Source organism: Epinephelus moara, chromosome 6, assembly GCF_006386435.1.
Source record: "Epinephelus moara isolate mb chromosome 6, YSFRI_EMoa_1.0, whole genome shotgun sequence".
NCBI lineage: Eukaryota > Metazoa > Chordata > Actinopteri > Perciformes > Serranidae > Epinephelus > Epinephelus moara.
This window is the reverse complement of record NC_065511.1, coordinates 27,106,849-27,126,710: the sequence shown is the minus strand read 5'-3', so window position 1 is coordinate 27,126,710 and position 19,862 is coordinate 27,106,849. Positions and strand designations below refer to the sequence as shown.

The 19,862-nt window shown below is 41.7% G+C and overlaps 2 protein-coding genes across 2 annotated transcripts; one reads left to right on the top strand and one right to left on the bottom strand.

The window, feature by feature from the left end:
- The first annotated feature begins 1,145 nt into the window (after window positions 1–1,145).
- LOC126391862 (uncharacterized) lies at window positions 1,146–7,899 on the top strand. Its single transcript, XM_050046829.1, has 8 exons — window positions 1,146–1,429; window positions 3,108–3,218; window positions 3,329–3,413; window positions 3,803–3,987; window positions 4,954–5,050; window positions 5,141–5,255; window positions 6,673–6,912; window positions 7,543–7,899. Exons 2-8 carry the CDS (start codon window positions 3,144–3,146, stop codon window positions 7,598–7,600), a joined length of 855 nt encoding a protein of 284 aa, XP_049902786.1. The 5' UTR covers window positions 1,146–1,429; window positions 3,108–3,143; the 3' UTR covers window positions 7,601–7,899.
- Window positions 7,900–10,138: 2,239 nt separating this feature from the next.
- On the bottom strand, window positions 10,139–19,567 carry LOC126392096 (endoribonuclease ZC3H12A). The gene is made up of 6 exons (XM_050047268.1): window positions 19,320–19,567; window positions 17,558–18,006; window positions 16,995–17,134; window positions 12,841–13,075; window positions 12,533–12,639; window positions 10,139–12,376 (listed from the first exon to the last, which is right to left on the bottom strand). Exons 2-6 carry the CDS (start codon window positions 17,929–17,931, stop codon window positions 11,334–11,336), a joined length of 1,899 nt encoding a protein of 632 aa, XP_049903225.1. The 5' UTR covers window positions 17,932–18,006; window positions 19,320–19,567; the 3' UTR covers window positions 10,139–11,333.
- Window positions 19,568–19,862: the final 295 nt, after the last annotated feature.

Genomic DNA, 19,862 nt, shown 5'->3' with positions numbered 1-19,862 from the left:
ACAAAATAGTTCATTAACCTGTTCAATCAATCGAGCATATCATAATGCTATCTTAATATCTGGACATCAGACACACATCAGCAGACACTTCTTAACTAGTGATGCTCTGCCAGGCATCAGCCAAAAGCTAATGGAGGTACAGATACAAATGTCAGGCTAAATTTTAGGCACATTTATATAAAATGATATAAGACATCTAGACTATTTTTAGTCCAGTGCGTAGGATTTTATTGGCATCTAGTGGTGAGGTTGCAGAAATAAATCTGCTTCCCTGTGGCAAGCATGGACAAGAACTGTATGCATCTATCTAGAGCCAGTGTTTGATATGTCTGGTCTGGGCGACTGTAGAAACAACTGGCGGATGAAAGAGGACATATTTAAACGCAACACAAAACACAATAATTCTTGTTTTCAGGTGATTATACACTACAGAAAACATAAATATTATATACAATTTCTGTGAATAGATGCCCCTAAATCCTACACACTAGAGCTTTAATATTAGATTGTCCTAGCTTTTACAACAAGAAAAAACATTAGGTAATGTAATGCAAATACACTATTAAGGAAATCAAGGGAACAGACTTGGTGTTATACTGGGATGATTAAGTGTTCCCTTATTTTTTTGTAGTTAATTACAATAAACAAAACAGTAACAGCTTTAAGTAAATGTTGAATATTTACCATTTTGCTCAATTGTATATTTGTTTAACTATTATTAGTTGTCTTATTTCTATTGTATTTTATTTACCCATCATTGGACAGCAAGTGTCGCTGTCCGCTTACTTTATATCTGTTATCTTTTGTTCTTCATGTATGACTATGTCCACACACCTCCAGGAGGGGTCATTGTGGAAAAAAAAGTCTAAAGTCTAAAGTTCCTTTGGTTTTAATATTTTACTAAGTGTGAAAAAACATTCATGAAGCGGGAACAAGCAAATACAAATTGTGTGTAAAGTATGTTGTAAATTTTATGGGACCTCGTAAAAAAAAAAAGTTTTGGGCCTTACATTTGTTTGTTACCTTTTCAGCTCTTACAGGTGAATCAAAAGACAGACAGAACAGATGGATGCTGACACTGAATCCTCCGTCCACAAACAGGAGGAACAGTTGCACTGCATGTGGAGGCTTATTCACATTGTTTATAGATAAGGCTCAGCAGCCCAAATTAAGCAGCCCGGATGCAACTGGACTGTGTAACTGCATGACTAAGAGGATTAGACAAGATTTACCTACCCAGCAGTCGTCAGCAGCACTGTTCACACAGACTCGGTGCATAGCAACAGGTCAGTGAGCCCTGTGCGCCACATTAGCATTCACCGGCATGGACTAGGACAGAGACCCATTGAGCAGAAATGGGAGCTACCGTTTTCTTATGACCCCACATGGGATTGTTTCCTCCCATCCTACAGTTGAGCTTCTGGCAAAGGTCAGTGTCTGGCTCTGTGTGTACATTTTCCCTAAGTGTGTTTCCATCCATGTTTTTTCATTTGTTTGTTTATAGGACATAGCATGGCAGCATCCAACTAAAGATAGCCTACTTTTTTTTAGCAGCCTACACCTGATCCTTTGGATTCATTACACCACAGTTCAGTAAAACTGTATCATCAATATACAGAGATCCAACATAATTTCAGCCAAATTACTTCATCCCTTTATGCAATTAATAAGTCATTCTTTCCTGTGGGCTGGTAAAAACACATATGTAAATCGGACAAAACTTTATGCCGCCATACCAAATGGAGGCCTCTGGTATCATTATGCTTCCTGTCTCAAACTATTGTCTGAATTATATACGTCAGCTGAGCAAACTCCTGTCTGCGTGTCTGTAGAGAAAGACCTCACATACTCTCATCCTGTCCAGGCCTTTATTGCTAAAACTGGTGGCGAAATCCGTCACAATAATCCAGTCCTCACCTTCTCACAGGAGACGTGAAGAACCTCACACAAGATCATGGGCTCAAATCCCAATTGTACACATAAAACATCACTGTGGCATAGTACAACCCTTAAAATATGCACACACACACGGAAAAAAAATTTAACTGGTCTGGATGGGTGAAATTGGGAATCGTGTATATTGGGGACTTACTTAATGGAGACCAAATTTTGTCTTTTGAACAATTAACGGAAAAGTACAAACTCCCAAGTTAGGATTTTTGGAAGTACTTTCAGCTACAGAGTTGTATTTTGGCATGCTTTAGACAACTGCCACTAATACCAGGAACCGAAATACAGGGTAGATTGTAACAGGACTGGCACTTAAAATGAAAAGCATCATGTTTTTATAACCTCTTGAGGGGCTCTCAGCCACCCAGTTTTGAAGGTCTAAAGAGATGCTGGGAGAGGGATATTGGGGAAGAGATAACAAGTGGAATATGGGGGGAAATTATTGGATCGTGGCTTAAAATATCAAGAGAAATGTAGAATCAACAGGATTTATTGGACCCCAAGTAAAATGACACGGTTAGGACTTAGAAACTCTGACTTGTGCTGGAGATGTGACACCACTTGTGGCACCCTCTTACATATGCTGTACTCATGCCCCATGATAGATCTTCTGTGGTCTAAGATTATTGCCTTCATCAATACAGTGATGTCCCCTGCACTCGTACAGACACCAATGGTTTGTCTATCAGATGTGTTGCCGAAAGGAAGTGGGCTTAACACTCAACAAATCTCATGGTGCAGGATGGCACTTATTACCAGATGCAGAATAGTGCTGCGACATTGGAAAACTAAAGGAGATATATCAGTGGAGGAGTGGTTTGACAAATACGCAAGACATCTACATGAAAATATGGGGCCCTTATACCGCTGTAACCTGATGTACTGATGAGTTGCACCCTTTGTTACAATCTTAGGTGTCAGCTATAATATAAAATAAAATTTGATATTGTACTATGTAAAATATGTATCATGCACGTATATATTTTTGTGTGTATCACGCATCCAAATATTTATGTACACAATGCTATGTCTCAGTTGTTTTCCCTCTGTCCTTGTTTGGTTTGTCCTGTCTTGTTGTAGTTTGTTGTGATTTTTCGACATGTGGTGTATCTTCTTGGTTGAATTTTTTTATTATTATTATTATTATCTTTCCTCAGTCAGAATACCACAATGTGAGGTGAACATGCTTCAACATGACGTCATATATCCTGTGGACGGCATTTACATGGACATTCAAGGGGATACTGTGCACCTGCAGGTTCCTTTGGGTGAGCGTGTACTCTATGAAATGTGTCATTTGTATTGTCACACGGACACCTCGTCAGTAACACCTTTAGATTTTTATGGTGGCTGTAAACCGTGTTTATCTGGCTTTCAGATATGCCCATACAATGCAATCAAATTCTTGCCAAGGGAACGGCACGTAACGGAGGACACAAGCCGACAGCTGAAACAACTTGTGGGTGAGGATCTCATAAAATCACAGATAAAAACTGCCGGATAAAATCTTTACTTTTAATTGAAAATACTTTTTTTTAGCTGGGTTAAATCGATTCAGAGATGCTGGTGTGTTCAAGCTTCACAAGCCTTAAATATGCATTAGTGCTTTTTGTTTTATTTGGGGAGATTATAAAAGATGATATTCCCCTCAAAATGCCTTGTTATGATGGAATAAAGTCTATTTATCATATCGATCAGGGTTAATTGTAAACCAACAACAAGCTGTATTGCCTTATCTAGTTTATGAAGCCAAAGGTCTGTCTGCATCCTACTGTGAGTCTATTTTACACCTTCTAAGAATGTGTGTAAGGCGAGATATGATGTGATGACCGTATTTGACTTCATTTGTCAGGTTCTGAAAGTAAAGCGATACCAGCCATACCAGGAAGTCCCGACCGTACAACTGCCCTTCATAAAAGACTAACCAAAACTGAGAAAGAGATACTGTCACTGAAGACCAGGGTCGCCTGTGAGAGAGCATCATGGGAAAGGAGGTTTGGAGAGCTGCAAAGAAAACAGGAAGAGCTATGTAATCAGGTGTGTGTGTGTGTGTGTGTGTGTGTGTGTGTGTGTGTGTGTTTGAATGGACTTCAGCAGTAGTGGAAGTAGTATTCAAATCATTAACCGTAAAAGTAAAAGCAGTATTACCACAGCATAAAAACATATTCTATTAAAGGGAAAATACCTGTTGCCCAAATTTCACTTAAAGGGTAACTTCAGTATTTTCACATGTTTTGTGCCTAAGTGACTAATGGAGACAGCAGTTTTTGGAAATGGTCCAGTGTTGAGCGAGACTGCTGCACCTGGCAGGGGCCACACAGGCTGCAATGTAACCAACTGGGGCATTTGTGCACTGTCAACTTATGTCCATAAGAAGTGCTTGTTCTTGCCACTGACATGCTCAGATTATTATTCTAAGTATCTGACAATATTATGGAAATTATTTTGTTAACAAGAAACAGCCCCGAAATCGCTATCGCCAAAGCAACAGGTACAATTTTTAGGTACTTGCACAGAAACTGAGCATAGTGTTAGTTCAGGCAGGACACGATCTCATTAAGGGCACCCTATTTAAACTGCTCTGGCCTGCCTACTGTTGCTGCTTCCTCTGCAAGCTGCTTTGCAACCCACATCCACTCCAGCTCCTCCTTTTCATGTTGTGTCTGACTTATCAGTGTGATCTCTGTTTGTCATTAATGCTGGCTCTGTTCTGTTCCTGGGGGGTCTTTGCTTCTGCTCTCCCTGCCTTAGGCTTTCCATGTAGGCACATGAAAGGGCAGGGAGGTTTGCTCTCTCTGCCCAAGGCTTTCCTCATTTGCACATGGAAGGGCAGAGAGGTATGCTCTTGCTTCCTTAGGCTTTCCATGTAGGCGCATGGAACAGGCTTTCTGCGTAGGCCAGAGGAAAGGCAGAGAGGCCCCAGAACAGAGCCATACCGCCAAATATAATACTGCAAATGGAAATAAAGTTTTCGGTCATGATAATTTGTCTCTATCTACATAGTTGGCCTCTCAGGCTGGAGTGTTGGTGAACGTGGGCGGTTGTGATGAGCAGGGAGAGTCAGGTGTGGACAATGGAGAAGCATATGAGGAGTGTTCAGGTAAATGACAAAAACACACTGAGTCTATTCATAAGTTTTTATATGTGCTTTTGAATTCAGTAATGTCGACTGCTGCTCTCTAATGATCAGGTGGTCTCTCCAGAGTGATGTATCAACACAGAGAGTCTGAGGTGTCATCAAGAAGCGACACTTATGCAAGCAGTTTGAGCTCGAGACCCTCCTCCTCCTCATCTTCAGCCACCAGGTACTACCTTAAAAGTGGTAGCTGATAACTTTTATAACAATAACTTTGTCATATTTGCTGAAACTATCACTATGTCCAGACAGCAGTAAATAGGACAGATTATCTGTGAAAAAAAAATCCTATCCCTCCTCCGCTTCTTAGTTCTCTCTCTAATGGTATTTGCTAGAATCCATATCCCCTTAGATTGTGTTTTTACTCTTCAGTTTTTGTACAGACTAAACAAAGGAGATATCGTGCAAATTAGTGAGCTTTACAGCCACTGGTAGGTGGATTTGGCTACCTCTAGACAGAGGCTAGCTTTTACCTGGTCTTTGCTTTCAAGTCTTTATGCTAAGCTAAGCTAACTAACAGCTGGAAGTAGCTTCATATTTGCTGTACATAAGTGAAAGTGGTATCAATGTTTTAACGTAACTCTCTGCCAGAAAGTGAATAAGTGTATTTCTCAAAAGGTGAAACTAGGATTGCATGGTCAACAGATTTAGTAAATAGCTGAGCTAGCAGCTAGCAGCTAACAGTGCTAACTACATAAACAGTGCTAAACAATGGCAACAGTGCAGACAGAGCTAATGGTGTTAACTTGGGGGAGCCATAGGGTGAGTGCTACACCACAATCACAATGCTGTCCCGATATCAGCAGTAACCACAACATGAGTGCAGTGCTAAGCGGAAGTGATGAGCTAGCCAGTGGGTGTAACGATCTAGTACAAAACACCTATGAACAGCTTATCAATGCAAATCTTTACTTAGGACGCCAGGGGGTCAAACACGTGAAGGCAGTCAGTGAAGGCAGAAAAGTGGGTTCAGGGAGCTCACACAAAAAGCAAAGTGCCAAGCACAGTGAAAAACCAAGGAATCAAACATGAGGAAAAGGCTGGAGCGCATAAACGCACAAGGGCGACAATGACAATCTGGCAACTGAACTGGGCTTTGAATACACAAGAGTTTATTTCTAACTACACGCAGGTGAACTGAACAAGACACAGGTGAAACACATGAGGTAATTAACAGAGGCGGGAAAACTCAGGAAGTAAAAGAAACACTAAACACAATGAGAACACATTTCAAAATGAAACAGGAAGTGAACACAAACACGAGCATAAACTTGACAGAATATCAGTGGGATACAAACATGCACTAACATGCACACACAGCTGTGCCAGCTTACCACAAGGCAACCACAGAGAAGCTTGATTTACAGCACACAGACACACACAGGGCAGTGTGACTTCATTCCCAGCTCAGGACGCCATTACTCCTCTTTATCTTTACACAGCAAATAATAGTTTGCTGCTTTATTAATGCTCTGAATGTTGCATACAGAACCTTTAATACAGAAAAAACCCTCCATATATGATATAATCTGAATTGATCATCTCTGTCTTTGTTGTATCACTGACTGAACCCTCACTTTCGCCAGTGTGAGATCATGGAGGATGTCCAAAGGGCCTCATCGGGTTTTTGTACCTCACTCCCCCATGGACCTGGAGCTGGGTCACCGGGTCAGGATTATGCTGCCGTCTGGACGGATCAGCACAGGAACGATTCGTTTCCTGGGCCACCTGCAGGGGGAGGCAGATCTCCACCTTGGGGTGGAGCTGCAGACACCTGACCACGGATTGCATGACGGCAGCCACAGGGGACACAGCTACTTTGAATGGTAACTGATCTCATTTTCTTACCATGTGAACACAAGCCAACATGCAGTGTCTAAATGTATAAAGGGTGTGTAACCTAACATTCAGGGCTGCGCTGGGATTTACTGTGTACTCAGATATCACACTGCAGATTTACACGGTACGTTTAAATGAACCTGTAATGTTCTGGCAGGATCATCTGTTATAAAACCTGGGTTACATAGTGTCACATTAAAGTGTCCCTGTGAATGAAGGCATCACACACTTGCTCCTTAGGTATTTAACAGCCTCCAGACACACTTGAGTAAATCCTGTGCACTTAGTGGCTGAGCTGAATATGCAAATCTCCTGCTGTGGTAAACGTGTCAGCCTCAAATTACAGCATTTAAGAGGTGAGACGTGAACTTAGAATGCAAGGTGTTAACTCGCTTGCCTGCAGCAATGACAAATTTGACTTAGCGGGACTTAACCTGGTGGTGAAGTACAACAAGCAAATGAACTACTCAAGGCTATCCTGCACATGGATAAAGTAAATAAACATCTTTAAAACCACTGCTATGTGCCTTCTCTTTCCTTTTGTTTCACACTTTTTAAATGAACTTCCAACATGGCCACCATTAATATTTTGTTATTTCTGTTTCTGTCCTTTGTAGCAAGCCTGGCTATGGTGCCTTTGTACCATTCCACAAACTACTCATGGCCTGGGAATGACAGGAAAACAGACTGCTGATCCCATCTGGATGATTGGAAAGAGGGGCAACAGAGTGCAGAACAGTAGTTACATCCATGGATTTGTATCAAAGTATATACATAAAAGGGGTGTATTGTTTTTGTCTGTTATTCACAATAAAAATACCTTTTAATCAAATAGTTCCCTTGTGTGAGCTTCAGCAGACAGTTGCAGAAAATAACTGCTGTTTTTTTGTTGAGTTAGTTGTTGGGCCATGCTGCTCACATAACAAGCAATACAGCATGTCAGTCTCACAAACACAGGGTAAGGTTTGGCTAAAAAGAAAAAAAAAAGACTTCAAGAATGACGGCCATAGGTCTCAAAAACCTGTTGAGCACTGTGATGGAAAAAAATGTTTTTCTTGCCCTGAGCGAAATGCTCAAACATGCTCACAATGATAATAGCATGTTATAGCATTGCTGTAGATTTTTTTAGGGGAAGGGTGAGGGGTGGGGGGTACATAGGAAACATCCTTAGTATTTAGAACATGTGCATTTGTCCCCTTCAATAAAAACATGAAAGTAGCAGCGGACTTTTATTTTGACAAAATTAAAGACGATTACATCATAAATTGATTCACCAGAATGCAGGAATTCAGTGTTTGACGCTCAGAAATTTATGACAGAGGACCTCTAAACTCCCCTTTTCATATGTGTCCCCCACATTCCATCGATCCATCCATTTTCAACCGCTTATCCGAAACCGGGTCATGGGGGCAGCAGGCCGAGCAAAGCATTCCAGACGTCCCTTTCTCCAACTTTACTTTCCAGCTCCTCCTGGGGGACTCCAAGGTGTTCCCAGGCCAGACAAGATATGTAATCCCTCCAGCGTGTCCTGAGTCTGCCCTGGGGCCTCCTACCAGTAGGACATGACCAGAACACCTCTAATTGGAGGCGCCCAGGAGGCGTCCTGATCAGATGCCCGAACCACCTCTACTGACCCCTTTCAGTGTGAAAGAGCAACAGCTCTACCCAGAGCTCATGACCATAGGTGAGGGTTGGGCGTAGATGGACCGGTAAATTGAAAGCTTTGCCTTCCAGCTCAGCTCCCTCTTCACCACGACTGTCCGGCACAGCTGTGCCAACCGCCGATCCATCTCACTCTTCATTCTACCCTTACTCATGAACAAGACCCTGAGATACTTGAACTCCCTCGCTTGGGGCAGTAACTCACTCCCAACGCACACAATGTTGAAATGAAGTTTATGCCCTTGTGTTATAGATATAATGTCTACCATATTCACCGTGGTAGTTTAGTGCACTGGTTCCCAACAGAGGGTTTGTAAGGCTCACTTGATTTTAAGGGGTGTAAGAGGCCTTTTTTGTATCCCTGCATTTTGATAGTTCTGTAAAGAAAACTAAATGCAACTGTTATTTTTTATTATTAAGATATAAACTTAGAAAAATCTCATAAGATAAAGGGCACAAAGAAGACCTGAACACAAGCTTTATTTACAGAGCGTTTGCTGAACAGCCTTGTCCTGCATTAGAGAAGTAGAACCATGGAAAAGCATCAGGGAGAATACAAAAAGGGAATTGTATACAAAGATCCTAAAAATATTCACTTGGAATTATCTTGTCAACATTTATCCAAAAGCTTGTTTTACTCAAACCTCTTGCAGTCATTGGGTTCACTATTTGGGTTAATTGTACAGTTTGTCATTTGTTCTGTACTGTTTTTGCTTTGCATTGAATATAAAATGAAATATCCATGAATAATGTCACTTAGTCAGGGGTCATCAGTTCACCCAATGGTAGAAAAGGGTTACCTAAAGAAAACAAGGGTGGGAACCACTGGTTTAGCGTGTTAGCATGCTAACATTTGTTCATTAGCACTAACACAAAGTACAGCAGATGGGAGTGTCATTACATTTGAAGGTATTTGGTCATCAACCAAAGTAGTCAGGGAATTGAGGTGATTGCCATTCTTCTACTTGGGACCATAAATGTGTTTACCAAAATTCACAGCAATCCATCCTGATGGTGGTGCTAAAGGAAAAGACAAAGGAACACCAAAGTCATGAGGAGTCATCCAATGGACACCGTGTACAGTATGTCTTCACAAAATTCCATGGCAATCCATCAAATAGTTGTCGCGCTAAACTGTGTCATTAAACAGAAACTCTGGAACAGCCATAAACTTTGTTCAATTGATGTCTGACACTTGAGCACACACACAAATGCACACACAGAGTGACCTTTCCCCTCAGACAGTGGAAACACAAAATGAGTTTCTGATTTGTTCAAGCTTGCGAAATGGGCTACAGAGTCATTTCTAAGTTTGTAAAACCCTTGGGCTGTCCCAGATTTTTCATAAACATGGTTGTCGAAGACACGTCTGTGCGTGGGAGTCATACTTGTGAAACTTAGTAAGGGAATTGAGGAATCTTAAGCAATATGGGATGATGTAAGCATGAGTAAGTGCCAATACTAAGTTCCTGATACATGCTGGAGTCATGAGCTCAAGAGAAACTGGTACTGCACTACAAGGAAGAAACACATCATAACTGACACGTGACATTTCATTTTTTTATTTTTAATGACATGTTTTTTTTTCAAGACATGTTATGAATTTATCTCATAATATATACAAATGGATTTTCTAAGAGAAGGTAAATCTGTATGTTCCTGAGAACTAAATACCAAAATTTTACAGTTTCATTTCGCAATCACACAAATACATGTGACGTATTACAGCAACACTTGTTCTGACAATGTTTCATCAAACTGATGCAGAGTTACAGGAAAGCGTGATGACACACCAGCAAATTCCTTTTGCTGGAGTCAAAGCCTTCTTCTCAGTTTGCTTGTTAGATCAGGACATTCTGTAAGTACAATTTGAGAGTCTGGATCTCCGGCTGGATTGACACCAACTAAATGCCCTGAGCTACTATACTTAATCATACTTTAGCAACACCTCACAGAGATAATATTGAACTACAACAAGCTCTTCTGGAGAACTACAGTGAAAGTAAAAGAAAAAAAATAATACTTTAGGGCCTGTGTCCTCATAGTGTTTTTTTCCTCAGTGACAACCTCTTTTTCCACTTATTCCCAATGAAAAGAGAGCGTATGGGAAAGTGAGTCTTTTTTTTAGAGCGCTCTGGCTTTTTTGTGCTCTGAGCGCCTCTAGTTGAAAATCTCTGAACTTTTCAGAAAGGTGCTAGTGCCGTCAATGCCGCTCCTTTAGCTGTCAAGGTATTGTCATAGAAACCAAACCCACATGCAAATGCGAATAATTTAAAAAGTGCTAGGATGAAAGGCTCTTCAGTGCACTTGCATAGCTTTTCCGCAAAAGAAGAATGCTATGTGGAAACATGCCCTTATACAGTGATTCCCTAAATGCTTGAGAACTTATTTTGGGACAAAGATTAAAATAAATCACATTTGACACAATATGCATCAACAGTCAAAACTCTAGAACTTTTCATCTAGAGGCACTTTTCATCCAAAACACTGGATGACAAGGTCACATTTGACTACATTGTCATATGAATGCATTTAAAAGATTGGCTCCACTGTTCATAAATAGGAAGGCAACGTGATAGCACGTTACACAGAGTCATCTCTTCAATGAGGTTTCAAATCACTCCTCTACAGACATTACAAAAGGTTCTCAAGAGACTGCCTGTTTGCCATGACAGTGAGTCAACACAAGTGTCATGTTAGTTCTGACTGAAGAGGATGCAAGGCAAGAAAGTAATCAGAGGGATTATCAGAATATCTCTCTCTGAGCCTTCAGGTTGAGGATCTCTGCAGCCAGTTTCTCTGCATTCATCACATGAGGAAACATTTCCATGACTGTATCCACCTGTTGCGGGTTGAAGATGGCTTGCAGATTCTTGCGGAGCTCCAACCTTTTTGAGTCAAACGCAGGAGAGCTGGACTGCTGCTGGCCCCAGGAGTTGTACTGGTGGCCTTTGTAAGAGCCGCAGGAGTTATGGGAGTGTGAGGAATGGGCCGAACAGGGGAGACTACCGGACCTGGCTTGGGGCAGCCCCTGAAAAGGATCTGACCAGTAACTTTGCTGATGATGTGGGGCTCCACTGTAATGGAGCTGGCTGGGGAGGCTGTTGGGGTGGGGCAAACCAGGCGGGAACATGTGAGGAGGGTAGGTGTCGTATTCGGGTTGACCCTTAGAGTTTTGGTGTCGGTGATGTCGCTGGTGCGCTGTTGAGGGCACTACATGGGAACAGCACTTGCAAGACTGGCTGGTGTTATTTTTCTCTAACTGCACTGGGGCATGTACGGGTCCAGCGAGGGAACTTTGCTGCTGGGGCTTGTGCCTGTGGGAGTTGCTGAGGCAATGCGAAAAGTCAGAGTACTGACTGTCATAAGAGCCGAGGCCAGAATCCAGGTAGTCATGAGAGATGTTGGCATAGTAATGATTGGGCACAGAGTGCAGCCCAGGCCACTCTTTCTGACACTGGCTTCCTGTTACAGCACAGGGCATACGATTTTGACTTTTTCTAGGATCCTCCCAGTACAGCAGTGCATTTTCATAAACCTGGCCGGGATGTGAAGAACTTTGCCTGTCTCTTACGTGCTCTGCGTTAGAGTCTTGAGGGTGGGAAAAGGCATTGTGAACAGGCCCAGGATCAGAGTGAAGCTGTTTGGGTGATAATCTGGCATTTCGTTCTTCTTTTGCAGTAGAAATCTGGGCTTTCTCTCTCAATTCATCAGCCAAGGACTGGTAGGACTGGTTCGACCGCTCTGGATGGTAGAACTTACATTTGATGCCGTAAGTGCACTTTTTGTCTGAGAAAAACAAAAATGAAAACACAAAAAAGTTATACGTCATCTCATGTGGGAATCAGCTTACTTCCTTGTCGTAACACTCTACAGGAATAAAACAATAAAAATACTGTTTATCGTGCAGAAGGCTTCCTGAGCTCTGTGCTAAGTTTATCTTACCATATGGACAAAGCTGCTTCTTTTGCTCCGTTGGCAGAGGCTTTTTCCGAAGGAAGTTGTCAAGGCTGGGGCCATGGCGACCCAGAGGGTCATCTGGGGGCATGAACCTGGACAAAAAAACAAACACAGCTTCAAATGACTGATTTCTTCATTTCCTTGAGACAAATCAGCTGGGTGCTGCGTAATGATGTTCCCCTGGTTACAACCTCAAGATGCAACATGCCCTCTGGAACCACATTAAACAGCACTGGTGGAGGGGAAATGTGAAACCTCACATGCTCAGGTAGAAAAACAGGCTAATTGCTCACTTGTCATTCACAAAGGAGAACATTAGGAGCCTCTCCTCGATGCATTTCTTCCACTCGGGTCTTTCTCCTTGGAGGTCACGGTAGGTGTCATTGGATACGATCACTCCATCGGACTCGTACGCCAACTTGATGATAAAGCGGTCGTCATAGCAAACCACTCGTTTGCCACCAACGCGTCGCGATGGAGTAAAGACCACTATTTTCCGTTTTTCAAGCTCCGTCAAGATGTGTCGATCTGAAAGTGCAAAAAATCACAAGTTAGATGGCGGCAAAGAGATAGTGTAGTGTTTTTGCTGAAAGCTGTACATAAAGTAAATACACTGGTGTAGATTTCAGGGGGGGGGGGGGGGGGGGGGGGGGCACAGGGGATATGCCCTCCTCAGTATTTTGGAACATGTGCATAGCAGAGGACTTTTATTTTGACCAAATAAAAGACATTTCCTCCATAAATTGATGCAGAAAAATTCACCACAATGCAGAAAATCATGGGTTTGATGCTCAAAATTTCCTGAGGGAGGACACTAAACCCCTATTTATATGTTTGTCCCCTACAATGTTGAAATATAACCTTCGCCCCTCAGTGAATAGCTTTGTTATGTAACATGACACACATTTAACATGATCCACACCTGCACGTTCAAGATACAAAAACCACAGCGCTTAAGAGAACATGCATTAAGCATTTTACAAAACACCCAGGAATCAACCACAGGAGACTTGAGACGTCAGACAAGTTATTACATCATCTAATATGTAAATTATATGATATTATACTCTATCTGCAATGTGACTGAATAAAAACAAATACACACACTGTAGTTGCTAATTACACAATTTAGAAGTGAGGTGAAATGAACCATGAAATCTGAATGAATGAATGACTGAGAGGCCGGGTTACATGCAAGCTGGAGGTGTGCATGGCTGAGCTACTGACCACAAACAAACACTTAAAGGTATCTCTGTAGCTAAGTGCTCCTTAGGGTGACTGTCTTCACTTAACCTCTTGCTGTAGATGACTGTCAGCAGTTAACTACAAATAGGTTAGGTGTGGAAGAAAAAACACAGCTGTACTTCCTGATGGGACTTTCCCAGGAATGACTGCGGCTGACTTTTACTTCCCTGTTCGCTTATTGGAAATAGAACCTTTGGATTGCTCCACCCCGGCAGCACAGTTACTAAATCATGAGAGCCACAAGGTGATGATGCATCAGTTTTAAAGGATGATTCACCCTTCATAATATTCTTAAAGTTGTCAAAGGTTAGGTAAGTGTGAATAGCTTGAAAACATGCTGCAATAACATTAAATAAAAAGTATGTTATCGACTAGATATGATAATAATCTGGATTGTTCAGATACACCAAAAAATGTGAGTGACTCAGCTGTTTGAAATGTATAGCTCTTTGTTATGTCTACGGCCAGAGATTATCACACCGTGCCCACACGGAAACTAATACAGCAAATCATTCTTAATGCGCGCCCACGCTCACTGTTGTCTTGGCCTCATACGGAAATTGATAGACAATTGGATAAACCTCTGTTTCTCAATCCTTGCTGTATTGCCCCATTGCTTTGGCATGAGTTCAATAGTTCTGCCTCAGACAACATTGAAACAGTATATCCTGGCTGCTGCGAGACTGATTCACAGATACAGGAATATACATACCTACAGCTGGTTTCAGTTTCGGAGGAGGTTTACGTAGCAGCCACAGTCACATTTACTAGTAAAAGAGAAGCTGTATTAAGGCACAAATGTCATCGGGGATAAAGCAAAAGAAGCACAGATTTTTGGCTGATTAAAAGAAATTCAACATCTACCAACCTTCTGACGAACACCTCTAAAGCTCACTAATGAACACATTATATCTTGTTTGTTTAACCCAGCAAAGTGCAAAAAGATAGTGTACATCGAGTTAATGTGCTGGAATATTCCTTGAGCTGGATCAGTTTGCCAGCAACCAGCGAAAACTCAAAGAAGTTAGTGGTCCCATCCAAGACATGGGAAAGTTAGAAAACACTTTTATTTTAGATCTACTCACAGTCCATCGATCTAGACTGTGAAGACACTTTTGCGTCTTTTAAACTTTTTCTAAGTTTCTACTTTGTGACATTGTTTTGAAAGATGCTATATAAACAAAGTTGTTCCTGTTCCAGTGTTTGTACTACGCTAAGCTAAGCGGTGGTTAGCGGTTTTCACTTTGAAGTGTTTCTGTCATCAGTGACAATCCCGTTAGACTAGACTAGACTGCTTCTCCAGTGGCGGAGTGTCAAAATATTTTGTGTGCAATAAGTGCATCTGACGCAAGCATAACCACAAATGATAAATGTCATGTAAGTTATTAGCACTGGCATTCAGCTCCCAAACACTGGTATTTCCAGCTTTTGTAAGGTGTTGTTGGCTGGAAAGGTGCGGAGACGTCCCGTCTTGTTTGTTCGCTGTCTACTCGGGGTGTTCAGTGCACGTATGAACAAAACTCTATCAACAATTTTGAATTGAATGAAATGACGACACTGAATCACCACCGTCACTGAGTGAATTAATAGCTTTTAGAGTAGGAATCTGAGGGTGCTGTTGTCAGCTCAGCCATACTGCACAGTACATTACTTCCTTTTTATAAGCATATTGACAGATTGCAAAAGCCAAAAAAAAAATCTCTCTCTCTTCCACAATAAGCTGTTGAACTATTTATGTAATGGGCAGTGCTCATATAGCTAGTTGAGTACAGAACTGAATGTAACAATTAATCAGCGCTGAATGTCAGGCTGTGTGAACATTGACATATTTGCTTACTGTTTTACATAATGAAGTGCTGGCTTGGCCTGACTCGCGTCAGCCAAGCGTGGCAGGGATTTGTATTTCCCTGTTTTAAGGTGTGTCTTTAATTTGTGACGTACTTGCTTGTGAGCTAACAAAATGTTTTTCTGTCCACCCCGCTGCTGCTTTTGCACTCAGCAGCTTGTTTTTAATTTTTCTTTAACACTGCACAAACGTACATTGCATTACCATCTCCTCCAGCTTGGCTGTGATATCTCAGAAATGTAGGTGTAGTGCTGCCGGAGCGCACCGGAACAACGCTAAACATTTGCAATTCGATAAATGCGGTTGAAATTCATCTACTCTAAATTTCTTTGAAGATCCAATCACCTCTAAAGCACATGTAAAGCAATATTCATTCATTAATTTTCCGGAACTGCTTATCCTGCCAGGGGTCGAGGGCTGGAGCCTATCTCAGCTGACATTGGGCGAGAGGCGGTATACACCCTGGAAAGGTCGCCAGACTATCACAGGGCTGACACATAGAGACAGACAACCCTTCCCGCTCACATTCACACCTTCGGGCAATTTTAGAATCACCAATTAACCTTTGGATTGTGGGAGGAAACCGGAGTACCAGGAGAAAACCACACTGACATGGGGAGAACATAAAAACTACCCCACCCTGGTGTTTGAAGCAACCCTCTTGCTGTGAGGCAACAATGCTAAACACTGCACCATTGTGCCGCCTGTAAAGCAATAGAGCCAATAACAACAAATGGAGCAGAAGTGATTGATTCATGACGTCAACTCATGCACTGAGTAATACGCAGTCAAATTTTCCACCCTAAAAGTTGCCAGTAGCTGCCAATAGACTTTGAACAGCACAATGAACTAAATTATTTCAAAATTCCTCTTTACGTGCAGCTCTGCATACTCCGATTAATGTGATATTTGCCCATATCCAAAAACTTGTTGATATCCAAGTCTTTAATAGTGTTTAAAAATAGGTGTGTTGTCCTTCTGAGCAGAAATGTGGGCTTTTATTTGGGGCATGCATTTCTGTCCCAACCAAACTGTTAGCTTGTGTGCAATCCGTCCAAAGAGACAAAGGAAAGTGTGTCACAAACTGCAGTAAAAACCCCAACTGAGACGCATATTCCAAATGCATGTCCGAAGAATGACTCAGACATACCCCACCAGTCTTAATCTGAAACTGGTTCTCACTAAGGCCTAAGGGAATATGCTGCTCAAATTCAAAGTACTGTCATATTCAGAAAAATAGGGTCATGTTAGTGAGATTGTTTCTGCCTTGACTGAGGATTGTTTGTGCGGTCAAACTAACACTGCTCAGCTTGATGAGAACCACCTGCTTGCTTGTACATTTCTTGTATCCTTTACCTGTTATGGGGGCGTCAGGTCTGGGCTGCTCTTTGCGCCAGCTGGGAACAAACACGGTAATGGTGTTATGACCTCTATCCAAGAAGAAGTTCACTGCGAGCTGGATGCCTCGACATGAAAACACTTCCTTGTTGCCGTGGCTGTAAAAAAAGAAGCAGGGGAGAGAGGAGGAGAACAAGTAATTTGACTATAAATAATATGAAAGGGAGAAGTAAAAATTCAGTTGATCTGTGTAAACACCACATGCCTTTGAATGTTCTCTCGGAGGGAATCTTCCCTCAGGCTATTACTCGCTGTGAACTTCCTGTATTACATTTCATATCTATTGAGAGGTGGAGATTTTGAGGTGTGTGCCTAGTATTTGCATATTGTAGCAGTGGCCTTGACAAAAACATGCACAGGCAGGGTGGTGGTGGTGAACGCCTGCCTTTTTAAAGTGACATGACCGTGCATATTTCAAGGGCAGAGTTAAATGACAACATGGCAGTGAGTGATCGTGGTTTGTGAATTATAATTGGAATGAATGATCTCATAAAGGAGAGAAAATAGCTTAGCAAGATTACCTCATGGCAACATTGCTGCCATCAATAACAACAGGCCTCAATTCTGTGTCTGTGTTCTTCTGTTCTCCCAGTTGTGGTGTGACTCTGAAGGGTCCAGCAGCCCAGCTGGCCGGCAGCAGAGGGTCCTTCTGCCCTGTGCTCCTCTCGTGACCGTCAGAACTGGGCAAGCAGGGCGTAGTGCCCGTCCTGCTCCGAACCAGCTCTCCCAGCACCGCGTTAGTGTCTGTGCTCAGGCCCAGCTTCCTCAGGGCAGCCATCGCCTCGTCTGAGGGGTAACCCAGTTTCCTGAAGAAGTCCACTCTGAGCTGGAGCTCCTCGCTGTCTGGTTCGAGCAGTTGTGACGCTGAGCTCTGGCTGGGGAGTACCTGATCCATCCTGGAGCATTTGGGACTTTTTTCAGCAGCATAGAAGGCGTGTTACACAGTTGAAGGGTGGTGTTCATCGACAGACTGAAGGAAAATGACATTTAATTAGGGATATATGTTTATTTGACATCATTAATCATCAGGTTTCCTTTAAGACTGCAAAATAATCATTTACCACACTATCTGACAGAATCCTATATATTCTGATTTACTTCCTCTTGGATGTTGACAGCAAGTTAAATATTAAAACCAGAGACCATTTATTATTCTATGGCTGAACCATTACCTCAAACTGAAATAGTCTGTATACACATGTCCTCAAAATTCAACCTGACATGTGTGGTATCTTTGGAAACTCTGATATCTTGGCTAGACCCAAAAACGAAGTTGCACAATAGAAGTTTTCAGTAACTATTCCACCCACTCCTTTTTACGGATTTTCACACAGTACAGAGCTGCAAGTAAACCGATTAATCGATCAACACAAAATTAATAATCAATCGTTGTCTTTTCAAGCAAAAATGCTTACACAAAAATGTCCTTTAGGTGCTCAGTGTGAGAATTTGTTGCCTTTATTGTTCTTAAATGAAAGTGATTTGAACATTTTGGGGTTTTGGACTGTTGGTTGAACAAAATACTTCTGATGATGTCACCTCAGGCTCGAACATAAGGTGTTATGTGTTTTGATAGAAAAAAATAGAATAGAATATATAATTTATTGTCAGCCATGGGTGAAAATTTGTCTTTGGCTCACCAAACACAAAAGACAACATCGTAAAAGCAGACAAATAGTAAGACAAGCAAATAGAGTCATTACAACACACTTAACACATTTAATAAGCACATTGCCTGCCTGTGGTTTAATAAGACTGATTGCATAATCAAGAAAATAACTAATAAATTAACATATAATGAAAAATGATCATTATTGAACATTTTCATGACTTTATTTAAAGCACTTTCATGAATTAGATTGACCACTATTCCTTAAAATACTCTTAGCACAACTGTCAGCTGCCATTTTCCCATGTTAATATGTATACTACATTATCTTTTGGAGTATCTGATAAGACTACACATGTAAATATCTTATTATGTAATAATAAAGACTCGCCTACCACACAGTATCAAGTATAAGAGGCCCGTGCTCCTTTAATAATGTAACTCAGCTTTACTCTGGTGACTATATTAGGAAGAAACGCTGCTCCGCTTCACTGTATATACTTTATGTCACCTGTATCTACATATAAACACGTAATAAACGTCCCTGTGTGGCTGAGGACTTCTACCTGACTCAGGTGACACATTTCCAGCGGTACATTTCCACTGCTGACCGGCCGGTTAGTTAATGACAGCTCATATCTCGCTATCAGCACAGAGGTGAAAAGACAGCTCACCTTCAGTGTTCCTCTCCGTCTCTCCGTGTCCCATCTGTCGACAGAAGTCTCTTCAAACTCCCGTTAATGTTTCCGAAGCGAAGTACAGTAACTTTTGACACGGACTTGATGTTAGCACCTCCCTCCTGGAAAATGATTTCTTCCCTTTTCCTCCTCCAGACGGACGGAGGCATGCTGAGCCTTGAAACATTTGCATAAATCCGAGATAAGATAAGGTGTTTCCCTTTGGCTGCCAGTCAGTCACGCTGTACTACTCCAGCTATTTGCTTTCTGTCTTTATCTGTGTGTGTGTGTGTGTGTGTGTGTGTGTGTGTGTGTGTGTGTGTGGGTGTGTATTTCACATTTCTTTGTTGTTGCTGTTGTTGCTTTGGGCGATACAGTGACAATAAACACATAAAATGAAATGAATTCCACTCTTTGTTGTAATATGCAGGTATTATAGATGTAGCACCTTAAAACAGTCACATCAAGTGAAGTTATTTATAGAGGACATTTACAGACAATAAATACTGAACTATTTGGAACAATTAAAACCTCATTTTT